Below are 25411 nucleotides of genomic sequence, written 5' to 3' on the forward strand. Positions count from 1 at the left end.
CCAACTTCCGTCCACCATATTCCCTTTCTTAAGGGGGCAACGTCAACCGGACACAAAAGGGTAAGAGAGTCCTAGCACTGGAGTTGGCAGGGCTCATTAGGAGGGCTTTGAACTAGGTCTGAAGGGGGTGGGTGAGGAAATCAGCCCCTCTGCAGAGGAAAAAGTAGGGCACAAATTAGGGGCAATTGAGAAGTCGAGAGCCCAGCTAAAGTGCATGTACACCAATGCACGCAGCATGGGCAATAAGCAAGAGGAGCTGGAAGTCCTGGTCCACCAGGGTGACTATGATGTAGTCGCCATCTGAGAAACATGGTGGGATAACACGCACGATTGGAGTGCTGCATTGGGGGCTATAGGCTCTTTAGGAGAGACAGGCGAGGGAGAAGAGGAGGAGGGGTGGCCTTGTATATTAGGGAGTCACTCTCTGCCACAGAACTTGAGGTGGAGAAAGAAGGGATTGAGAGCCTGTGGATTAAAATCAGAGGGAGGCCTAACAAATCTGACATCCTGGTTGGAGTCTGTTATAGACCACCCAACCAGGATGAGGAGGCTGACGAATTATTCTACAAGCAACTGGAGGCTGTCTCAAGATCATCAGATCTTGTCCTTGTGGGTGACTTGAGCCTGCCAGATATCTGCTGGGAACTTAATTCAGCAGAGAGGAGGCAGTCCAGAAGATTCCTGGAGTGCATGGAGGACTGCTTCCTGATGCAGCTGGCCAGGCTCTGCTTGACCTGCTGTTCTCCAACAGAGAAGGGCTGATGGGAGATGTGATCGTGGGAGGCTGCCTAGGGTGCAGTGATCACGAGATAGTGAAGTTTTCAATATGCAGGGAGATAGGGAGGAGCACCAACAGAACCTTCACCTTGGACTTCTGGAGGGCGAACTTCAGCCTGTTTAAGAAACTTATTTGTAAAATTCCCTGGGTAGCCACCAAGTTTCTGAGATGGCGACTATATCATAGTTGCCCTGATGGATCAGGACCTCCAGCTCCTCTTGCTTATTGCCCATGCTGCGTGCATTGGTGGACATGCATCGCAGCTGGGTTCCTGACTTCTCAATTGACCCTATCTTGTGGCCTACTCTTTCCTCTGCAGAGGGACCGATATCCTCACCCACCCCATTCAGACCTAGTTTAAAGCCCTCCAGGAGCTCTTGAAGGCACAGGAACTGGCAGTTCCCATGTGCCGAAAGATGAGCCGTCGGGGAAGGCGACCGGCCTGGATGAGCAAGCAGCTCCTGGAGGATTTAAGGGGATTTAAGGGCTATATCACCTTTGGAAGGAGGGGAAGGCTTCGCGAGGTATGTTTAAGGAAGCTGTTAGATTATGTAGGAATAAAATTAGAGAGGCAAAGGCCCAGCTGGAACCTAAGCTGGCCACCTCTGTCAAAGATAATAAAAAGCATTTTTACAAATACATTAACAATAAGAAGAAGGGCAAGAAGAACCTCCACTCCTTATTGGACCTGCAGGGGAACACTGTGACTGAAGATGAGGAAAAGGCTGAGGTCCTGAGCACCTTCTCTGCCTCAATTTTTAACAGCAAGGCAGGAGGAGTTCAGGACGAGTGGTCTCCTGAGCTGGGCGATGGGGTCGGGGAGCAGTGTAATGCCCCAGAAATCCATGAGGAATTGGTTCGGGACCTGCTGAGCCAGTTACACACTCACAAGTCCATGGTACCGGATGGGATCCATCCTAGGGTGCTGAGGGAGCTGGCAGATGAGCTGGCCAAGCCGCTCTCCATCATTTTCCTCCAGTCCTGGCTCACCAGTGAGGTCCCAGATGACTGGAAACTGGCCAATGTGGTCTCCATCCACAAGAAGGGTTGGATGGAGGAACCCGGAAACTACAGGCCAGTCAGCCTGACCTCAGTGCCAGGGAAAGTGATGGAGCAGATTATCCTGGCAGCAATAACTGTGCACCTGAAGGATGGCCAAGGGCTCGGGTCCAGCCAACATGGATTTAGGAAGGGCAGGTCCTACCTGACCAACCTGATCTCCTTCTATGATCAGGTGACCCGTCTGGTGGATGTGGGGAGGCCTGTGGATGTGGTATACCTGGACCTCAGCAAGGCCTTTGACACCGTCCCCCACAGCAAACTGCTGGCCAAGCTGTCAGCTCGTGGCTTGAACCGCAGCACTCTGTGCTGGGTTAAGAAGTGGCTGGAGGGCTGAGACCAGAGAGTGGTCTTGAACGGTGCCACATCCAGCTAGCGGCCAGTCACCAGTGGCATCCCCCAGGGATCAGTGCTGGGCCCCATCCTCTTTAATATCTTCATTGATGATCTGGATGAGGGGATTGAGTCAGTCAGCAGCAAGTTTGCAGATGACACCAAGTTAGGGGCAGATGTTAGTCAGTTAGAAGGTGGAAGGGGTCTGCAGAGGGACCTCGACCAACTAGACAGATGAGCGGAGTCCAATGGGATGGCATTGAACAAGTCCAAGTGCCGAGTGCTGCATTTTGGCCACGGCAACCCCATGCAGAGCTACAGGCTGGGATCAGAGTGGCTGGAGAGCTGCCAAACGGAGAGGGACCTGGGGGTGCTGGTCCACAGCTGCCTAAACATGAGCCAGCAGTGTGCCCAGGTGGCCAAGAAAGCCAATGGCATCCTGGCCTGCATTAGGAATAGTGTGGCCAGCAGGAGCAGGGAGGTCATTGTGCCCCTGTACTCTGCATTGATTAGGCCGCACCTTGAGTACTGTGTCCAGTTCTGGGCCCCCCAGTTTAAAAAGGACATTGAGACACTTGAACATGTCCAGAGAAGGGCAACAAGGCTGGTGAGAGGCCTTGAGCACAAGCCGTACGAGGAGAGGCTGAAGGCGCTGGGATTGTTTTGCCTGGAGAAGAGAAGGCTCAGGGGTGGCCTCATTGCCCTCTACAACTACCTGAAAGGTGGTTGTAGCCAGGAAGGGGTTGGTCTCTTCTCCCAGGCAACCAGCACCAGAACAAAGGGACACAGTCTCACGCTGCGCCAGGGGAGGTTTAGGCTCGAGGTGAGGAGAAAGTTCTTCACCGAGAGAGTCATTAGCCATTGGAATGGGCTGCCCGGGGAGGTGGTGGAGTCACCATCCTTCGAGGTGTTCAAGAGGGGATTGGACGTGGCACTTGGTGCCATGGTCTAGTCATGGGTCTGTGGTGTCAGGTTGGACTCGATGATCCTCGAGGTCTCTTCCAACCTTGGTGATACTGTGATACTATCCAGCTTTCTCAGGCTCCTCTTCCCTCCAGGGCTTTATCCCACTGTACCCTACTAAGCAGGTCCCTGAGAAGTTACAAGTCTGCTCTCCTGAAGTCCAGGTTAGTGAGCTTGCTATGCACCCTCCTTGTTGTCCTAAGGATCTATAAATTCAACCATTTCATGGTCACTGCAGCCAAGGTTGCCCTTGAGTTTCATGTTGCCCACCAGCCCTTCCTTGTTCGTGAGAACAAAGTCCAGCACAACACCTTTCCTCACTGGCTACTCTACCACTTGGAGGAGAAAATTATCATCAATGCATTTCAGGAACCTTCTAGACTGCTGATGCCTTGTTATGTTATTCCTCCAGCAGACATTGGGGTGGTTGAAGTTCCCCATGAGGACCAGGGCTTGTGAAAACAAAGCTGTTCCAATCTGTCTATAGAGGGCCTCATCCACTTCTGCCTTCCCTTTAACCCTAATCCATAGTCTCTCAGACAGTTCCTCATCCTTCCCCAGATGGAGTTCCATGGAGTCCCTCTGATCACTGATGTAGAGGGTGACACCCCCTCCTCCCCTGTCATTCTTAAAGAGCTTGTATCCATCTATTCCCACTCTAGTCATAGGACGCATCCCACCACATCTCAGTGATGCTGATAATGTCATAGCCCTGTAGAAGTGTGCAGGTCTCTAAACTCCACCTGTTTGTTTCTCATGCTATATGCATTAATATAGAGGCATTTATGTTGGGCCCCCGTTGAAGCTGACTTACTGTCTCAAATTCCAAAGTAACCAAAGCCCTGGCTGTGGCACCACTCCTGTAACCATTTATTGATTTTCCAGATTCAACTAGCCATTCATGCCCTTTTGACTAGGAGGATCAATGATAAGACTACCTGTGCTCTGGAGTCCCTCACTGCTGCTCCTGATGCTTTGTAATCTGTCTCGATAGTCTTCAGATTACTCTTGCCTGTTGTGACCGTTTTAGGCTGTGCCTTTAAGAAAGGGACATTTGCTGGAACACTCTGGCTGAATATTTTGAAAACATTCAGATATTCTGAACGAATTTCATTGGTAGGTTGGTAGAATGCAACTTTAAGTTTTAGTTCACTTTGAGTCTGTCTCTGTTCCAGTCTGTCCTGCCTTTCCAGCCTGTCTGCTTCAGAGCACCTAGTCAGAGTTGACCTTGAGATAAGAAAACTAATCCCTGCATGCACTTTTGAAGCCTAACAAAATTTCATCCTTATTAATTACCTTTTCTCTCTCTCTGGCCCTTTTGGGGAAATAAAGGGAGGTAGGGGGAGAGAGGGGGTACGGGGGGGAACCTTCCTCTGTCCGGAGAAGGGAGTTTTGTTCTGTATTACTTTCTTTGCTGTGTATTTCTGTATATATCATAAATACTGTATATATTGTGTATATATAGATTTGCATTTTATCCTGCTTGTAAATATAGCATATCCTTTGCTTCTCTGACTGAGTTAGCTGTGGTTTCTTTGGGGGGGAGGGAGAACTGAACCTTCTCTCACCATGTGACCGTTTGAGGCTGTCCCCTTAAGAAAGGGAATATTGTAGTCGGATGTTTGTAAACGAAAAGACGGATCTAAACTAATTTAATTGGTAGAGTGGGAGGAAGCACCTTCTGAACAGGGAGTGCAGCAGAGTATCCTGGGCATTCCTGCACTTTTCTGGTCAGTCTGTCTTCCCCCTCCTTCGGTGGCAGCAGCTCGCTGCTTCTGGGCTTTCGGCCAGACTCGGCCTTGGGAGGAGATAAGAACTTTCTAACACGTGACGGCCTAACTGCTTCTAATTAATCACTGCTCTTTTTTCTCTTTTCTCTCTTTCTAACCCTCTCTGGGGAAAGGGGGAGAGAAGGGGGAGCAGAGGTGGGGAACCCCCTCAGCAGAGGGGGGGAACTTTAATTTCTGTGCTACTTTATTGTATATTTTTGTATATATTGTAAATATTGTAAATTCTGTATATATTTCCCTGCATTTCCCTGCTTTGTAAATCTACAGCACCCACTGCTCTGCTAATTCAGCTGTGAGTTTTTTTTTCCTTTCACTTTTTCCGGGGGGAGAAGAAGGCACGGTCTTTCCCTTCCAACCCTACGACACACCACCACATTTTATTTTTGGCTGCCCAACTTGGGGCTTGTGGAAAATTATCTTGATTTATTGTTTGCTAGAGTCGGAGTTGCAAACATGAAAGTGTTTTGGATTTTTAAACAATTACTTTTTTCAATTTTTGGTGTCCTGATCTACAAGTATTGTTTAGGTTTGATTCTCGATCGAATAGGCAAATATATAATGCATAAATTATATTTATGGTTTAAATATAAGATTCAGCTTCTCTATGACCGGTGCCTAGGATTCTTTTGGCTTAATAGATTTGGAAATATAACATCTAGCAGTCTGCCAATTGAGATAAGGGAGTTTAAGATTCCAGTAGGTGAAAGAGTAATTTTAAGCGATGGCTGGGATCCAAAGGTGATTTATTTTATGTGTGTAATCCTGCTGCTGGTGATAACTAATGTGTACTTGTTATATGCTCTGCACCGGGAGAAAAAGGTATCCAAGGCCTGTTTCATTATTAAGCATAGATCAAAGAGAAAGAGGCATAGCTCTGGCTCTACTCCAGAGACTTCTAGTGATGAGGAGAGTGGAGAATCTGTATCAGTTAAAGATAAAGCTAAAAAGTCTATCGGAAAGGCTGCTTTGAATGGGGCTGTTTGTGGTTCTGGCAATCAGCCAGCAGCAGCGGCACATCCTAACATGGCGGTCCCACGTGCTCAGCAGCCATTACAGAGGCAAAGCCATTTCCTCCTCCTTCCTCCTCAGGACTGGAAGTGTCCTCCACAGCAGCTGGTCCGTCTCAAAACCTGTCAGCTTCTGTTAAGGCAGCTGTAAATTCAAACACAGCTCCAATTAAGCAAATGGCAGTTATAGATAAGAAAAGTGGAAAATGCAAAGCTGATCCAGGAGCTGATGGGGGAGAACAGAAAGATACTGATGCTGGTGAGGGAGCTTCTCCTAGGAAAGAGCCTGCTGAGGAGGAAGAGAAGGTTTGTCTTAAAGATATAGCTGAATTATTGAGATCAGCACAGGATGGAGATGCAGGTCCTGCTAGGACAGCAGATAGTGGCGGTGCTTCTCAGCTTAAAGAGATCCTTAGGAGAGTGACAGCAGGATTATGGGGACAACATGTTCAGGAAGATGTGATAGATGGGGAAGAAGATGATGTTCAGGGTTATTCTTCACCTCAGGAAGAACTTCGAAACATCCGGAAGGGTTATATCAGAGCAGATAAGGAGCCAGTTCTAGCTTGGATTGGTAGATGTTATGATACAGGTGCACCAGCTCTAATAGTTGAAGACAAGTCAGCAGCTCACCTAGGAACTCTCTCAAAGGATAATGGAATAGATAGACATCTAGGCATGACTCTCGGTAAGGTTACTCTGTGCATACGCCTTCTACTGGCAGCTCTCATGAGATACCCTTCCCGAGATGATCTTCCATGGAATCCTAAACCCTGGACTACCATAGATGAGGGAATTAAGCGCCTGAGAGAATTTGCTGTTAGAGAGATACTCTATGGTGACCATGAAACTCTGAATCCTGATGAAATTCCTGTAGGAACTGGTCTTGCTAAAAAGCTCATCAAACTTGCTCCTTCTAATCACGCAAACATTCTAGCAAGCAGAATTGTGGCAAGAAATTATGGTGGAGCTCCTCCTACGGTTGGCCAATTCACTGATCAAATGAGACAATTGGAGGATAGCATGACACGTGTTTCTGTGGTTTCAGCCATTGAAAATCTGTCTGGAAAAATTGAGAATTGCATGAAAGAGCTGAAGGATGAATTTAAAAATACCATATCCCAATTGGCACAGAGATAATTCCAATTCTTCCTCCAGCTGGATACAGGTTTCATCTGTGAGGAATAGACGTCCTCCAAGGAGGACATTCCAAAACAGATCAAACCAAAACAGACCACCAAGGCAATCACGCAGGACTATTTGTATAACTCTGCGTGATCAGTTTGGTGAGAACATTAACAGATGGGATGGCCAACCAACTTCTGATCTTTTCAGGAGACTGAGGGAACTGCAAAGGTACCCAAGGTAGCAATACCAGAAGGGTAGCTGTTACTTCCACAGTTCCCTAGAACAACTCTAATAGCTCCAACAGTGGCTCCAGTTCTAACACTGCACACTGTGCTCATTACACATGTGCGCATATTCCCCCTAACTAGGGTTGCCCTGCCTCCTGCCAGGGGGAGGAGAGGGATAATAGAGATAACAGAATCTATTGGGATGCGCACATCCAGTGGCCTGCCCCTTCACAATTTCGGAAGTACAGGGCCTTGGTTGACACAGGAACTCAGTGCACCATAATCATAGTATCATAGTATCAGTCAGGGTTGGAAGGGACCACAAGGATCATCTAGTTCCAACCCCCCAGCCATGGGCAGGGACACCCCACACTAGATCAGGCTGGCCAGAGCCTCGTCCAGCCTGGTCTTAAACACCTCTGCAGAGGTAAGAGTAGGGCGCAAGGTAGGGTTAGTTGAGAAGTCAGGAACCCAGCTGCGATGCGTGTACACCAATGCACGCAGCCTGGGCAACAAGCAAGAGGAGTTGGAGGTCCTAATCCATCAGGGCGACTATGATGTAGTCGCCATCTCAGAAACTTGGTGGGACAGCACCCACGATTGGAGTGCTACAATGGGGGGTTACAGGCTCTTTAGGAGGGACAGGCGAGGGAGAAGAGGAGGAGGGGTGGCTCTGTATATTAGAGAGTCAATCTCTGCCACACAACTTGTGGTGGAAGATGAGGTAGTTGAGAGCCTGTGGGTCAAAATCAGAGGACAACCTAACAAGTCTGACATCCTGATTGGAATCTGTTACAGACCACCCAACCAGGATGAGGCGGCTGATGAGTTGTTCTACAAGCAACTGGAGGCTGTCTCAAGATCATCTGATCTTGTCCTTGTTGGTGACTTCAACCTCCCAGATATCTGCTGGGAACTTAATTCAGCAGGGAGGAGGCAGTCCAGAAGATTCCTGGAGCGAATGGAGGACTGCTTCCTGACACAGCTGTTAAGCGAGCCTACCAGGGGACAGGCTCTGCTTGACCTGCTGTTCTGCAATAGGGAAGGGCTGGTGGGAGATGTGATCGTGGGAGGCTGCCTAGGGTGCAGTGACCACGAGATAGTGAAGTTTTCAATATGCAGGGAGATAGGGAGGAGCACCAACAGAACCTCCACCTTGGACTTCCGAAGGGCGAACTTCAGCCTATTTAAAAAACTTGTCTGCAAAGTCCCCTGGGTACCAGCCCACATGAACCAAGGGGTTCAGGAGGGTTGGACCTACTTCAAACAGGAGCTCTTGAAGGCACAGGAATTGGCGGTTCCCATGTGCCGGAAGGCAAGCCGGCGGGGAAGGCGACCGGCCTGGATGAGCAAGCAGCTCCTGGAGGATTTAAGGGGGAAGAGGAGGCTGTATCACCTTTGGAAGGAGGGGAAGGCTTCTCGAGGTATGTTCAAGGAAGCTGTTAGATTATGTAGGAATAAAATTAGGGAGGCTAAGGCCCAGCTGGAACTGAAGCTGGCCACCTCAGTCAAAGATAATAAAAAGCATTTTTATAAATATATTAACAATAAGAAGAAGGGCAGGAAGAACCTGAACTCCCTAGTGGACCTGGAGGGGAACACAGTTACTGAGGATGAGGATAAAGCTGAGGTCCTGAACACCTTCTTTGACTCAATTTTTAACAGCAAGGCAGGAGTTCAGGATGAGTGGTCTCCAGAGCTGGGCGTTGGGGTCGGGGAGCAGAGTAATACCCTGGAAATCCATGAGGAGTTAGTTCGGGACCTGCTGAGCCACTTGGATATCCACAAGTCCATGGGACCAGATGGGATCCATCCTAGGGTGCTGAGAGAGCTGGCAGATGTGCTAGCCAGGCCACTCTCCATCATTTTCCTCCAGTCCTGGCTCACTGGTGAGGTCCCAGATGACTGGAAACTGGCCAACGTGGTCCCCATCCACAAGAAGGGTCGGATGGAGGAACCTGGAAACTACAGGCCAGTCAGCCTGACCTCAGTGCCAGGGAAAGTGATGGAGCAGATTATCCTGGCAGCAATAACTGCGCACCTGAAGGATGGCCAAGGGCTCAGGTCCAGCCAACATGGATTCAGGAAGGGCAGATCCTGCCTCTCCAACCTGATCTCTTTCTATGATCAGGTGACCCGCCTGGTGGATGTGGGGAGGCCTGTGGATGTGGTCTACCTAGACTTCAGCAAGGCCTTTGACAGCGTCCCCCACAGCAAACTGCTGACTAAGCTGTCAGCCCGTGGCTTGGACCACTACACTCTGTGCTGGGTTAGGAACTGGCTGGAGGGCCGGGCCCAGAGAGTGGTCGTGAACGGTGCCGCATCCAGCTGGAGGCCAGTCACCAGTGGTGTCCCCCAGGGATCAGTGCTGGGCCCTGTCCTCTTCAACATATTCGTTGATGATCTGGATGAAGGGGTACAGTCAGTCATCAGCAAGTTTGCAGATGACACAAAGTTAGGGGCAGATGTTAGTCAGTTAGAGGGTAGAAAGGCTCTGCAGAGGGACCTCGACCGACTGGAAAGATGGGCAGAGTCCAATGGGATGGCTTTCAACAAGTCCAAGTGCCGAGTGCTGCACTTTGGCTACGGCAATCCCATGCAGAGCTATAGGCTGGGGTCGGAGTGGCTGGAGAGCTCCCAGACAGAGAGGGACCTGGGGGTGCTGATCGACAGCCACCTGAATATGAGCCAGCAGTGTGCTCAGGTGGCCAGGAGGGCCAATAGCATTCTGGCCTGCATTAGGAATAGTGTGGCCAGCAGGAGCAGGGGGGTCATAGTGCCCCTGTACTCTGCTCTGGTTAGGCCGCACCTTGAGTACTGTGTCCAGTTGTGGGCTCCTCAGTTTAAGAAGGTCATTGAGACACTTGAGCGTGTCCAGAGAAGGGCAACAAGGCTGGTGAGAGGCCTTGAACACAAGCCATATGAGGAGAGGCTGAGGGAGCTGGGATTGTTTAGCCTGGAGAAGAGGAGGCTCAGGGGTGACCTTATTGCCCCCTACAACTACCTGAAGGGTGGTTGTAGCCAGGAGGGAGTTGGCCTCTTCTCCCAGGCAACCAGCACCAGAACAAGGGGACACAGTCTCAAGCTGCGCCAGGGGAGGTTCAGACTCGAGGTGAGGAGGAAGTTCTTCACCGAGCGAGTCATTCGGCATTGGAATGGGTTGCCCAGGGAGGTGGTTGAGTCATCGACCCTGGAGGCGTTCAAGGGGAGATTGGACGTGGCACTTGGTGCCATGGTCTAGTCATGGGGTCTGTGGTGTCAGGTTGGACTCGATGATCCTCGAGGTCCTTTCCAACCTAAGTGATACTGTGGTACTGTGATACCTCCAGGGACAGGGCCTCGACCACCTCCCTGGACAACCCATTCCAGGGTTTCACCACTCTCATGGTGAAGAACCTCCTCCTCACATCTAGCCTGAATCTCCCCACCTCCAGCTTCATTCCAGTCCCCCTAGTCCTATCACTACCTGAGATCCTGACAAGTCCCTCCCCAGCCTTCCTGTAGGCCCCTTTCAGATACTGGAAGGCCACAATTAGGTCACCTCGGAGCCTTCTCTTCTCCAGACTGAACAGCCCCAACTCCTTCAGTCTGTCCACATAGGAGAGGTGCTCCAGCCCTCTGATCATCTTTGTGGCCCTTCTCTGGACATGTTCCAGCATGTCCATATCCCTCTTGTAATAGGGGCTCCAGATATGGATGCAGTACTCCAGGTGGGGTCTCACCAGGGCTGAGTAGAGGGGGAGGATCACCTCCTTTCACCTGCTGGCCACACTTCTCCTGATGCAGCCCAGGATCTGATTGCCTTTGCGGGCTGCAAGTGCACATTGAGAGCTCATGTTGAGCTTCTCATCCACCAGCACCCCCAAGTCCCTCTCCTCAGGGCTGCTTTCCAGCCAGTCATTGCCCAGCCTGTATTTGTGCCTGAGATTGCCTCGACCCAGATGCAGGACCCTGCACTTGCTCTTGTTGAACCTCATGAGGTTGGCTTGTGCCCACCTCTCCAGCCTGTCAAGGTCCCTCTGGATGGCCTCCCTTCCCTCCAGCGTGTCTGCTGCACCACACAGCTTGGTGTCATCATCAAACTTGCTGAGGGTGCACTCAATGCCACTGTCCATGTCACCCACAAAGATGTTGAACAAGACAGGTCCCAGGAATGTGCAGTCTCCAAAATCCCACTGTCCCCAAGAAACGTAAGGTCTCTTGCTTTTTTGTGGGAATTGCCATGGTAGAGACTCTATTTACCACATCCACTGGAATGTGTCGGCTTCTATCCTGCCACTGCACTCCCAGAAACTGAATCTCTGTGGTAGGTCCTTTCACCTTGTCTCGCTTGATGGCAAAACCTGCATTCAGAAGAATGTCAATGATTTTGTTACCTTTCTCGAAGACTTCTTCAGCAGTTTTACCCCAGACGATGACACCATTGATGAACTGGATGTGTTCTGGAGCACCGCCTTTCTCCAGAGCATCGTGGATTACTGCATGAGAGATGCTGGAGCTGTGGATCTAGCCCATTGGCAATCTGTTAAAAGTGTGCTGGATTCCTCTCCAAGTGAAAGCAAACTGAGGCCTGCATTCCTCTGCTATGGGAATAGAGAAAAATGCATTAGCAATGTCTATGGTAGCATACCATGTGGCCTCTTTGGATTCCAGCTCATATTGGAGCATTTTGCAATCTGTCTGAGTGTTTATTGTTGCCAATGGTGGGGAAGGGGGCTGCCTCAACCCAGCACATTCTTGGTAGCAGATGATGGTTATGATCCATCGACCTCTGGGTTATGGGCCCAGCATGCTTCCCTCAGGCAAACGGACTTTAAAAGTGATGGACAGTTTAAGTAGAAAGCAGTGAACATTTACAGAAAACCAAAAGAGCAGTGACAAAGAAAGATCCCAAATCAGACCCAGAGAGATCCCATCCCCACCTGAGGGTACACCCAAGACCCCCAGGGCTCCTTCTTCCCCCCCCCCCCCCCCACTGCTAGGTTAGTCTCAGCTGGCCAGGTCTGAGACTGCCCATCCCCCCGTGGCCTTGGGCCTAACCAGGCCCAAAGCCAGGAGACATCTCCCCCAGTTACCGGCTGACGAAGGAGGAAGAAAAGAGGAAGTGCTAGACTCTGCACTGGATCTTATAGTGGTGCAAAGAATTGTGGTAGGAAATACATAATTTCCTGTGTCCACCCCTCTGGGCTGGACTTCTGGACACAGGAATTAAACATTGCAGGGGGCACCCATCTCAAACTGCAACACGGTCACACCCCACAAGTTCTTCCCTGTTCAAAAGAAGTGGGTCCAGGAAGGCACCTTCCCTGGTTGTCTCCCTCACCATTTGTGTCAGGAAGTTATTTTCCACATGCTCCAGGAACCTCTGGAACTGTTTTCTCTCTGCTGTATTGTATTTACTGCAGATATCTGGTAAGTTGAAGTCCCTCATGAGAACAAGGGGTAGCAATTGTGAAACCTCTCTCTACTGCTTATAAAAATTTTCATCTACCTCTTCATCCTGGTTGGATGGTCTATAACATATTCCCACTACGATAACACTCTTGCTGGCCTTACTCCTGATTCTTATCCATAAGGACTCAACCTTACTAGTTCAAATTTAAATTTAAATTGTAACACCTATTGATGCACCAATAAATTAAATCTAGTTGATTTCATGTTTTAACTTCAGTGGAAATATCTGAACACAGTTGTTGTCAGAACATGATCCTGTGTGAAACCACTTTGCTGTGGTTTGGAGTTCCATCATGTCTGGTACTGCTGCACTCATAGGTGGAGTTACTTTATTCAGGGCTCGGTAGACGCCAGACTCCATTCTGCTTTCGCACAGGCCACACGGGACTGTTGAAAAGTGAATGAGTTTTGCTGATGACTTTCTGACTCTCCAACTGAGAAATCAGATGAACTTGGATTCTTTTCTGTTGCAGTTTTTCAGAGACTATTAATTTTAAAGTTAATGTAGCAGCCAAACTTCAGGCTTTGTAATTAGAAAGTAGAGATATAAGTTACTTGTGAACCAAATTATCTTCCTTTCTGACGTATGAAGTCTAGTTTTCTGTTAGTTATATAAAATAAACTCAATTTTCAGTGGTCACAGAGCAAGTCTATTATAGAGTTGAGTTTGATTTATGCTTCTGAAAGTCTGCCACTCTTTTACAAGCTGATGCTGTCTTCTTGCTTTGCTTAAATCTGCTGCTGTTTTCAATTAGTGCTTATAACCAAAGTCTCCTTTGTTTTTTTACTGTTGTGAACTTACCATTGAACTAAGTTGGTAAATAATTAGTTGTCTCTCCTTCTGCTTGATATAGCAATTGAAGTTTTGGGGTTTTTTTTAGCAATTTTTCTTTTTTAGGGGCTTTAGCAATTGAAGTTTAAAATCTAGTTAAGGTTTAAAATACTATACTGTAAAGTTCTTAAATATTCTGTGTTTTGTATGCAATGGGAAGAACATTTAGTTCTTTAATCAAGGAGAATACAGAAAACATTGAGACGCATCAACTACAATGTACTTCAGAGTCTGGATTTTCTTGTTTTGGGATAAACAGCAAATTAGTATGTGCATGGAGAATGAGATTAATGTTTAAGTGGTAGTACCTGAAAGATTGTGATGTTTAGTTTCATAAACACATAACATTTGTTTGAAGTCTTAGGGAAGCTTATGTTTAAAAACAAAACCAAAAAACACAACCCAGAAACTACCCTTTAAAATGGAATCTTGTTAAGAGCTAGGCTGAGGAAGTTTTGCCTGTTTTAAGGAACATTACAACTGTATTGATGACTTAAAACCAGAGAACCTATTCACCTTTTAAAAACATTATCATTTACCTTTAATCACGTGTTCCGTTTTGATAGCCTCCTTCATATAGAAAATATAGCATGAGATGTAAGTTTAAATGCAAGTCTAACAATGCTCTCTATCTTCTATATGAAAGGAAATATTCTGTACATTTTTCCATGTTTGACATCATGGCGTTTTGAATAACCATGTTCCATATTCATATCAAGTTTTTGGTTTTTGTTTTCAATTTATGCACAGCACTTGCTCTGAAATTTTGGGACTGAGTACACCAAACACGATAGATCAGTGGGATACAACAGGCCTTTACAGCTTCTCTGAACAAACCAGGTGAATATTCTGCCCTCTCTCACATCACAGAAATCTTATGGGAGGGATTGGCTTTGGAGAGTCTATAATGGGATGCTTTAGCTGTAAAATAGACTGAAATGCTTCCTAGACCTCTCATGGTACAGCGTTTTAAAATATTTGCTTGCCAGTGTGGAAATCCAAGTGTTCTCAGCTGATGTTTTCACCAATGAAATTCTAATTCTGGAATATTCCTTTTTCACGCCAGTGCTATTGAAAGAATAGGAGGACTTGTTAAACGCAAACTCTAATGTGATTTTGTATTTATATTAACAAAGTTGGGAAACTTAATTCTTTAGACCAAACCTTGCAAAGTGCTTAAACTACTTCGTATGCCACGATCTTTCAGTTAAAACGTACTAATTGGCTCATATACAAGCTACTAAAGAATTATTTGTAAATTCTTCAGTAGTTAATGATGGGAAAATTCTAAACAGATTTTATTTTATCATGTCACATTACTTGATTTGTGTATTGAGGTTTGTCTCACATCCCATAACAATCATAAACATCGGCATTTGTGTAAGCATATGCAGTCTGTCTTAAAACTAGCAAAACATTTTCAGCTGGTAGCAAGGCAGATGAAGTCAAGAAGATTAACTCTACAGCCCCTACAATATATGCATTTATGCTTTTTGCATTACAGTTATACCGCTATCTGGATCACTTGGGCAGCTGAGTGCTTATAGGGTTATTTGCAGTCCTGTTGGAATTATGTTTAAAGCCATAAAGCATCTATGCCACAGCAAATCCTTGAGGTTTAGCAGCAGAAGGGGCTATTAAGTGTGTAATAATTTATTTATTTATTTTTAACAATCATCCTAAATACTTGGGTGGAGGTAAAGTAGCTTTTAATGAACTCTGAATTCATCAGCAATAATTCAAGCAGCTCAAAAATGAGCTAGGGCCCTGCTTGATAACATCATTTTTATCACATTTGAAGCCTTTTAACACGAGTGTAAGAATTCAGTGTTGGCCCACTGAATTCTGAGAATTCTATGTACAAAGCTGCTTGAGTGATTAAGAGACAGCATGCAGTCTGTAAACACTTCTAAACATCTTTCCCCTATAGATCTCTTGATGGCCGTCTACAGGTATCTCATCGTAAAGGATTACCACATGTTATTTACTGTCGTTTGTGGCGCTGGCCAGATCTTCACAGTCACCATGAACTTAAAGCAATTGAAAACTGTGAATATGCTTTTAATCTTAAAAAGGATGAAGTATGTATAAACCCTTACCACTACCAGAGAGTGGAGACACCAGGTAGGAAGACTGCTTCTGACTTTTTATAGCACTATCTGTATGTACTCATTCAGCATAATGATTTAAATGAAAAATAGAGAAAGATGATGCTTTCTCTTGCCAAAAATACAAGATCCTTAGAAATAAATCTTTTGAGAATGCCCTCTCCTGGAAGTATTTAATAGCAAAGATACTGAAAAACCTTTTCAAATGGGTTGAATACCCTGATAAACATTTTCAATACCACTAGCATTTTTCAGCTGGCTAAGTAGAGTCTGGACTGAAAAGGAGAATAGAGATAACTTATCTTCCCTAATGTGGAATAGCCTTACCCAAGAGTGCCTCAGTTGCATTATTTCAAAAATTTCAAAACATAATAAGAAATTGTTAGATTACATAGATTTTTGTTTTTCATTTTAGCTCACAGAAGTGTATATTTTGAGGATCTTACTAATGCATTGAATTTTGCTTTTCCAGTCTTGCCTCCTGTACTAGTGCCACGGCACACTGAAATTCTAATGGAGCTTCCGCCTCTCGATGACTATACCCATTCCATTCCTGAAAACACTAACTTTCCAGCTGGAATTGAACCACAGAGCAATTACATACCAGGTATTTTCTTAACCCCCCACTGTAAACAATGTATTTAATATAGCGCTACTGGAACAAAGATGGTAATTTCATCCTCCTAGAGTGATCAAAGTAATTGAAAGATGCACCAATACATTAAATCTAGTTGATTTCATGTATTAACTTTAGTGGAAATATCTGAACACGGTTGTTGGCAGAACACGATCCTGTGTGAAACCACATTGCCATGGTTTCACAATAGCTTACTTGGTTTCAATAGCTCATTTAAGATTCAGAATGCTAATGAGTAAAAAGCAGACCTTCAGCTTATGCATTAATCTTCTTTTACAATGATATAGAGGTTGTCAAATGCTGTCTGTTGGAGATTGAGTAGTAAACTACTACTCAGTCTCACTATATCCAGTATGTGGAGAAAACTTTATGTTGTAAGACAGTGATTTAAAAAGTGTTTTGATACGTAGTTTACAATTGATCAAGATCTGCTTTGTGTATTTGTTACTATCATGCACATACAGTTTTGTCTTTTTAGTATGAAAGAACATACTGTTTACTGTATCGACCCTGGAGGCGTTCAAGGGGAGACTGGACGTGGCACTTGGTGCCATGGTCTAGTCATGGGGTCTGTGTTGATAGGTTGGACTCGATGATCCTCGAGGTCCTTTCCAACCTAAGTGATACTGTGATACTGTGATACTGTGATACTGTAACAACCTAAAAATATTAAACTCTTAAAGAATTCCTTCTTTCCCTCTTTGCCTCTTCCCCACCCAAATACCAAGACTAATCTGTTACAATGCATCTGAAATCCTGTACCCTTACTGAAACAGAAAATCAGTGACCTTTGTTTCCTTCTCCAACTTCCTGTTTCCTATCTCTTCAGGAAGATGCCTGGAATGTAAAACCAAGCAAAGCTGAAGTTTTCTCATAAATGTGTAACAGAGCTATGTTAAGTACAAGCTTAAAATTCAGATCTGGACTCTCTTGATGAATAATATGACTGCCTTGAAACTCAAATATATACAATATATAAATTGTATCTATGTCTTAAACAGGATGTTGCTTGCATTTTCTTTAATTGTATCCAAGGAGTGAAAAGGCACCAACAATTATTCAATTAATTTCATCTCATCTGTTTAATTTGTGCCACATTTATTTCCACCTAGAGACAGCAGATCTTTAAAGACCAAAAGCTGAGGGCTTTTGATAGCATTTGCAAACAACTTACTGAAAAGCCACCATTTGAAAATCCAAAAAAAACCCCAATAATACAGGAATGAAATTCCCTCCTCTGGAGGAGGGTTTCCCCCCCTGTATCCCCTTCTCTCCCTTTTTTCCCCAAAGAGGGTTAGAAAGAGAGAAAAAGAGCAGTTATTAATTAAAGCAAAGTATTAGTAGGCCACATGCTTATCTGTCCAAGGTCAGTCTGGCAGGGAGTCCAGAAGCAGATGAGCTGGAAAGGGAAAAGGAAAGGAGCGAACTGAGGAAAGTCCCAGCTGCATCTAAACTTAAAACTGCATTCTACCAATTCACCAATGAAATTAGAATATCTGATTGTTTTCATTAATATTCCAAAACATTCAGCCATAGTGTCCCAGCACTGTCTCTTTCTTAAAGACACAGCCTCAAACGGTCACAGTCTGTTGCTGGGAAACTGTGCTGAATTTGTGGACCCTTTGATGGGCCAAGAAAAGATTGACCTCGAAAGTATTGCTGTGTATCAGTGACCACAAAAATCATCTCCCAAGCATGGATTGTTCAAAAATTTAAAAGGGGGTATTGTGGAGGATTTTTTGGCAGAACGTGGACACCTGATGGGAATAATGAACAATCCACACTGTCAGGCCTGGGAAGAAGTGTAGGATCTGGGGCAGCAGGCAACTCGCCCTTGGAGCAGCACAGAAGGCTGAGAAAAGAAGACCTGGCAGCTGATGAAAAAAGCTGCTTGCAGCTGTCTGACCTTGGAAAGAAGGAGTTGCTAATCACAGAAACTAGCTATGCAGAGCACCGTGTAAACAAGCTTAACCTTAGAGGCCTATAAAAGCAAGAGATCTCAGAATAAAGTTGAGCTATGCTTTAACCATATTGGTGCTTGTCATAGTCTCCATTGCGCTCTTCCCAACAGCGCCTCTTCAGAGAGAGAGACTGGTTTTGTATTCTTGTTGGGTTTTTTTTCCCCCTCCCATCCATCCTTGTTCCTTGCCCTTGTGAACCTTACCTGTTATTGTTATACATATATATATATATATATATATATATACACCTCTTTACTTCCAAGCCAACTCCAAATTATTGCTTGGTGGATTTGCTCCTTCCCTTTCCTTTTTTTTCCTCTCTGTTGGGAGGGAGGAGGCAGGGAGCGGGGGAGAGATTCTCAGCCTTGTCCCCATCTGAGCTCTTAACTCCCAGTTAAGGCTCAAACCACTGCACTGTTCCTAGCTGTTTCCCCTGTCTCTTCCTTACTAGAAATCTCTGGATTTGAGTTAGAACTGCTTCTCCTATGCCTATGTCTGATGTGTCTAAAAATAAAACATTAGCTGCTAGTCTCTCCCGTAGCAAGGTCATTAACAAGAACATATTAGTTATTACTGACAGCAGAATCACACACAGCAAATAAACACTTTGGAATGCCAGCTGCTACTGCTCAATAGCTTTCACCTACAGGAATGCTGAATTCATACATTTCTGTGGGCAAAGTAGTCACAGTGACATTCTCATATTTCTTAAGCCAAAAGAGCCCAAGACAGCAATCATGCAACATTTGCAGTTTGTACTTAAACCAAAGGTATAATTTATATATCAGATATCTTCCCAGCTTATCGAGCATTATTCCGATGCACCATTTGTAAATTATCACCCTAAGGCCAGAATATATCAAATGCCACAGAATCCAAAACAGCTTCATTTTGCTTCCTTAATCTGAGCAGGAATTAATCAAGCAATTGCCCCACGTTGAATAGGTGCCAATTATTTTGCATAATGTGGTGGGTTGAAATTTCCCATCACACATTAACTAAACACAACTAACTCAGAAGCAAATGGAAGCTGTATTTATAAGCAAAATCTGCTCGAAATCTGCATCTTAATTTTAAAGGCATAGCCTAAAACTGCCACGTGCTTAAGAGAATCATTTTCTTTAGCCATAGGCCAGACTGAAAACTGTGGTAGTTTTACACTGTGATAGTGTTTTAGTACTTAGTCTATAGAGAGGTTGGTTTCACCTACAGCTGGGAAGATGACAACTGTGAAGAAGGTGCAGGATGACCTTTGAGGCTGTATGTTCCCTTTCAGATTACGGACATGTCGAGCTGCGTTGTCGAAACTACTGGCAGCATTCAGGCTCTGCTAAGAATTTTTAATGTCACACTTAGGTATTTATTTCCAGCTGTGGTGGTGCCCAACATCTGGCTCTAAAACAGTATTAATAGTACTGGGTGGAGGAAATCTCTGTTCAGACAGACTACATATGGAAAATAATCTGTGCCAAAGATCCAGATTAGTGTGACCATTTTAGGCTGTGGCTTTGAGAAAGGGACAGTTACTGGAACTGAATGTGGGGAAGGGAGAACTGAACTTTCTCTCACCACCACAATTAGCAACTGGAAACAGGAGGCATGGGTTGAATTGGAAATGATTGAAGTTCAAGAAGGACAAGCATAGAGTTCTGCACCTGGGGAGGAATAATCCCATGCACCAATACAGGTTAGGGACTGACCTGCTGGAAAGCACCTCTGCACAGAAGGGCCTGGGAGTCCTGATGGACAACAAGTTCACTATGTGCCAGCAATGTGCCCTTATGGCCAAGAAGGCAAATGGTATTCTGGAATGCATTAAGGGTGTAGATGGCAGGTCATGGGAGGTTCTTCTCTCCCTCTACTCTGCCCTTGTGAGGCCGTACCTGGAGTATTATGCCCAGTTCTGGGCTCCCCAGTTCAAGAGAGACAGAGATCTACTGGAGAGAATCCAATGGAGGGACACAAACATGATTAGGGGACTGGAGTATCTCTCTGACAAGGAGTAGGTGAGAGACTTGGGGCTCTTTATGTGAAAGCTGTTGATCACAATTGCAAAATTGTCATTTGTTGTAATGAAAGTGTCATGTCTTAAATGGAACAAACAAAGATTATCTGCTCATTATACAACATATTTGAGCAATTGCCTGGTATACAAGAGATGATACATTTATGCAAACAATAAGGCAGGTAATGGGTTTGAAGTCCAACTGGAAGGGGAAAAGGACAGCAAAATGAAATTATAATTCAGTGTTCAGGCATTACGGAGCTCATGAGGACTTGTGGACAAAACCCCCAAATGCTAAATCTTAAAGATTTCCCTAGTTCTTGAATCTATAGTTGGATTTTGTTTGTTTTGTTGTTTGGGTTTTTTTGACAGAAACACCACCTCCAGGATATATCAGCGAAGATGGAGAAACAAGTGACCAGCAGTTGAACCAAAGCATGGATACAGGTAAAATTTATTTTTTCACTATTTTGAAGACTTGGGTTTACTAGTTGTGGTCCCTCTCCATAACAGCATGAATTCAACCCAAAGGATGATGCCAGTAGTCCTCTGTACAACATGGTGTTTTCTGTTTAAAATACCACTTTCAGTCTTTTGTGAACAAAGTAAGGTTTTGCTATGGAAATGCTTTTAAAACATTTTGTACCATATTAAGTGCATTTGTTTTGTTATAAAAGCATGCAGGTCTAATTAAGACTTCATCAGAAAGCCTGAAAATAGATTTTAATAGCTGACTGGCTTCATCCTACCCCTACCTAACTTTATCTTCTGAAAATAGGTTCATTGAACCTAAATATATGTTGGCCTAAACAAGTTACAGAAATGATGCATTGAGAACTCGTCTCTGAACTCTGACAACCTTATTGTTTCTGCCATATTTCAAATTAATTCTTGCATGGAATGCTATATTGAAAGAGTTCTAGAAACAATAAGAATTTGTGACTTAGTATGAAAGGGTTTCTAGATAATATGGTTGGCCCTAGACTTGAACAAAGCACAGTAAATGTACTGGATAAGAACCTCCTGCTATGTGCTAGCAGACTTGAGTATGTGTTTGGTTATCTAATGTTAGCAACCTTTTCCAGTTAATTGGAATCGACTACACTAATTTCTGTAAGAAATGCAATATTTTTCCACTATGTGACAATAAATGCCTTAATTTAACAAGCCTGACATCAGCAGTTGCTGTAGCAATGTTCCTGTGCAAAACCTCTCTGTATTTTGCCTACTTGTGAACAAATTATGTTGGAGAGTTCATGTTTTTCTGAGTATTTTGCCTTCCTCTTTCTAGGAAAGAATAATTTCCTCAAATGAGGAAATCCAGCTTGTTCTTTTCTAGAGATAAACCCTCTCCTTTGAGAACAGACGGATAATACCTTGATTGCCTCACCCACTTTTTATTAGTTTTTTTTCATGGAATTTGGAAAAAAGTCATTAATTTCTCACTGGAGAAGCATATAAACAGTTATGTCCAGAGTGTGCATGAAGTAATAATATTTCAGTGCACTAAGATATTAATCCTCTCTTTACGAGGAGAGTTAGGTTCCTAGGAGTCTGGAAAATTAAATGTAATCTTAATTCAGAATAAGCATGTGACATGCTGGAAAACTGTAGGATTTCTGAGGTTTCTTATTCATAGTTTCATAGTTTCATAGTTTCATTCAGGGTTGGAAGGGACCACAAGGATCATCTAGTTCCAACCCCCCTGCCATGGGCAGGGACACCCCACACTAGATCAGGCTGGACAGAGCCTCATCCAGCGTGCTCTTAAACACCTCCAGGGACGGGGCCTTGACCACCTCCCTGGACAACCCATTCCAGTGCTTCACCACTCTCATGGTGAAGAACCTCCTCCTCACATCTAGCCTGAATCTCCCCACCTCCAGCTTCATTCCAATCCCCCTAGTCCTATCACTACCTGAGATCCTGAGAAGTCCTCCCCCAGCCTTCCTGTAGGCCCCCTTCAGATACTGGAAGGCCACAATTAGGTCACCTCGGAGCCTTCTCTTCTGCAGACTGAACAGCCCCAACTCCTTCAGTCTGTCCACATAGGAGAGGTGCTCCAGCCCTCTGATCATCCTCGTGGCCCTTCTCTGGACACGTTCCAGCACCTCCACATCCCTCTTGCAATAGGGGCTCCAGAACTGGATGCAGTACTCCAGGTGGGGTCTCACCAGGGCTGAGTAGAGGGGGAGGATCACCTCCCTCGACCTGCTGGCCACACATCTCCTGATGCAGCCCAGGATCTGATTGGCTTTGCGGGCTGCAAGCGCACACTGAGAGCTCATGTTGAGCTTTTTCTCCACCAGCACCCCCAAGTCTCTCTCCTCAGGGCTGCTTTCCAGCCAGTCACTGCCCAGCCTGTATTTGTGCCTGGGATTGCCTCGACCCAGATGCAGGACCCTGCACTTGCTCTTATTGAACTTCATGAGGTTGGCTTGTGCCCACCTCTCCAGCCTGTCAAGGTCCCTCTGGATGGCCTCCCTTCCCTCCAGCGTGTCTGCTACACCACACAGCTTGGTGTCATCATCAAACTTGCTGAGGGTGCACTCAATGCCACTGTCCATGGCACCCACAAAGATGTTGAACAAGACAGGTCCCAGGACTGATCCCTGAGGGACTCCGCTTGTCACTGGCCTCCACTGGGACATGGACCCATTGACAGCCACTCTTTGGGTGCAGCCATCAAGCCAGTTCCTTATCCATCTAGTGGTCCACCCATCAAACCCATGTGTCACCAGTTTGGAGACCAGGATGTGGTGCGGGACAGTGTCGAAGGCTTTGCTCAGGTCCAGGTAAATGACATCAGTTGCTCGCCCCTCATCTATTAATTTTGTCACCTGCTCATAGAAGGCCACCAGGTTGGTCAGGCAGGATTTGCCCTTGGAAAAGCCATGCTGACTGTTCCAAATCACCTCTTCACTATTCTTTTGAGCGAGTAGTGACTCCAGGAGGATCTGCTCCATGATCTTTCCAGGCACAGAGGTGAGACTGACTGGCCTGTAGTTCCCTGGTTCCTCCTTCTTACCCTTTTTGAAGATGGGGGCAATGTTTCCCCTTTTCCAGTCTGTGGGGACTTCACCAGATTGCCATGACTTTTGAAATATAATAGAGAGGGGTTTAGCAACCTCATCTGCCAGTTCTCTTAGTACCCGTGGGTGTATCCCGTCGGGTCCCATGGACTTGAACACTTTCAGGTTCTTCAGGTGATCATGAACCTGATCTGCACTTACAATGGGCAGTTCTTCCTCCCCGTCCCTGGCATTGTCTTCCATAACATCAGGAGTGTGGCTAGAGGCCCTTGCAGTGAAGACTGAGGTAAAGAGGTTTTTAAGTACCTCAGCCTTTTCCTCATCACTTGTGACCATGTCACCATTTTCCTTTCTGCGGGGGCCCACACCTACCCTAGTCTTCTTCTTCCCATTAATATACCTGTAGACGTTCTTAGTGTTCCCTTTAATCTCCCTGGCTAGATTCAATTCAAACTCTGCTCTGGCTTTCCTAACCAGGACTCTTGCTGCTCGGGCAGCTTCCTTATATTCCCCCTTTTCTACCTGTCCTTCTCTCCACTTCCTGTAGAGTTTCCTTTTAAGTAATAGTGTGCCCTGTAGCTCCTTGCTCATCCAGGCAGGCCTCCTAGCATTCTTACCTGCTTTTCTCTTTGTTGGTATACAGAGCTCCTGGACACAGAGGAGGTGGTCCTTGAATACTGACCAGCTGTCCTGGGTCCCTCTTCCCTCCAGGGCTTTATCCCACGACACTTTGGCTAGCAGATCCCTGAAGCGATCAAAATCTGCACGCCTAAAGTCTAGGGTCGTGAGCTTGGAATACTTCCTCCTGATTGCCCTGAGGATATTAAATTCAACTGCTTCATGGTAACTGCAGCCAAGGCCGTCTATGAGCCTCACATTGCTTACCAGCCCTTCCCTGTTGGTGAGAACAAGGTCCACCATAGCACCTTTTCTTGTTGGTTCCTCTACCATTTGGAGGAGGAAGTTGTCTTCTATGCAGTCCAGGAACATCCTGGATTGCTGGTGCCTTGCTGTGTTGTCCCTGCAGCAGATGTCCGGGTGGTTGAAATCACCCATGAGGACCAGGGCTTGTGACCTGGAAGCCGCTTCTATTTGCCTATGGAGGGCCTCATCTGCTTGGATCTGCTGGTCAGGTGGCCTGTAGGAGACCCCCACAGTAATATCTCCTTCCCCTGTCCTGCCTTTAATTTTAACCCATACGCTCTCAACTAGCTCATCATCCCTCCCCAGGTGGAGCTCCACTGATTCTAACTGGCTATTGACATAGAGGGCAACACCTTTATTAGAATAAACCTTTATTAGAATAAACCAAACCAGGTTGGAAGAGACCTTCAAGATCATCGTGTCCAACCCATCAACCAATCCAACCCACCCAACCCACGGCAACTCCACCACCTCCCCGGGCAACCCATTCCATAGCGCAATCACTCTTTCTGTATAGAACTTCTTCCTAATATCCAACCTGAACCTCCCCTGGCGCAGCCTGAGACTGTGTCCTCTTGTTCTGGTACTGGGTGCCTGGGAGAAGAGACCATCATCAGCCTGTCTACAACCTCCCTTCAGGTAGTTGTAGAGAGTGATAAGGTCACCCCTGAGTCTCCTCTTCTCCAGGCTAAGCAGCCCCAGCTCCCTCAGCCTCTCCTCATAGGGCTTGTGTTCCAAACCCCTCACCAACTTTGTTGCTCTTCTCTGGACTCGTTCCAGCAAGTCAACATCCTTCCTAAACTGAGGGGCCCAGAACTGGACACAGTACTCGAGGTGTGGCCTAACCAGTGCAGTGTACAGGGGCAGAATGACCTCCCTGCTCCTGCTGGCCACACTGTTCCTGATGCAGGCCAGGATGCCATTGGCCCTCTTGGCTGCCTGGGCACACTGCAGGCTCATGTTCAGCCTGCCATCAACCAGCACCCCCAGGTCCCTCTCTGCCTGGCTGCTCTCCAGCCACTCTGACCCCAGCCTGTAGCACTGCATGGGGTTGTTGTGGCCAATGTGCAGAACCCGGCACTTGGATGTGTTAAATCTCATGCCGTTGGATTCTGCCCATCTGTCCAGCCTGTCGAGGTCTCTCTGCAGAGCCTCTCTACCCTCCAGCAGATC

General features: G+C 46.0%; 1 protein-coding gene across 2 annotated transcripts in view; it reads left to right on the forward strand.

The window, feature by feature from the left end:
* LOC137449664 (mothers against decapentaplegic homolog 2) overlaps nucleotides 1-25411 on the forward strand; it is a 219618-nt gene that overhangs the window by 128275 nt on the left and 65932 nt on the right. Inside the window, exons 3-6 of one of the 2 annotated variants that reach the window (XM_068155399.1) lie at nucleotides 14322-14411; nucleotides 15502-15695; nucleotides 16152-16286; nucleotides 20655-20729. In XM_068155399.1, coding sequence (XP_068011500.1) covers nucleotides 14322-14411; nucleotides 15502-15695; nucleotides 16152-16286; nucleotides 20655-20729 — 494 coding nt within the window. The remainder of the gene's footprint in view (nucleotides 1-14321; nucleotides 14412-15501; nucleotides 15696-16151; nucleotides 16287-20654; nucleotides 20730-25411) is intronic. The other variant, XM_068155400.1, reaches the window with a different exon arrangement.

Source organism: Melanerpes formicivorus, unplaced genomic scaffold (assembly GCF_026170545.1).
Source record: "Melanerpes formicivorus ecotype bairdi unplaced genomic scaffold, bMelFor1.0.p_v2 SCAF_31, whole genome shotgun sequence".
Taxonomy (NCBI): Eukaryota; Metazoa; Chordata; class Aves; order Piciformes; family Picidae; genus Melanerpes; species Melanerpes formicivorus.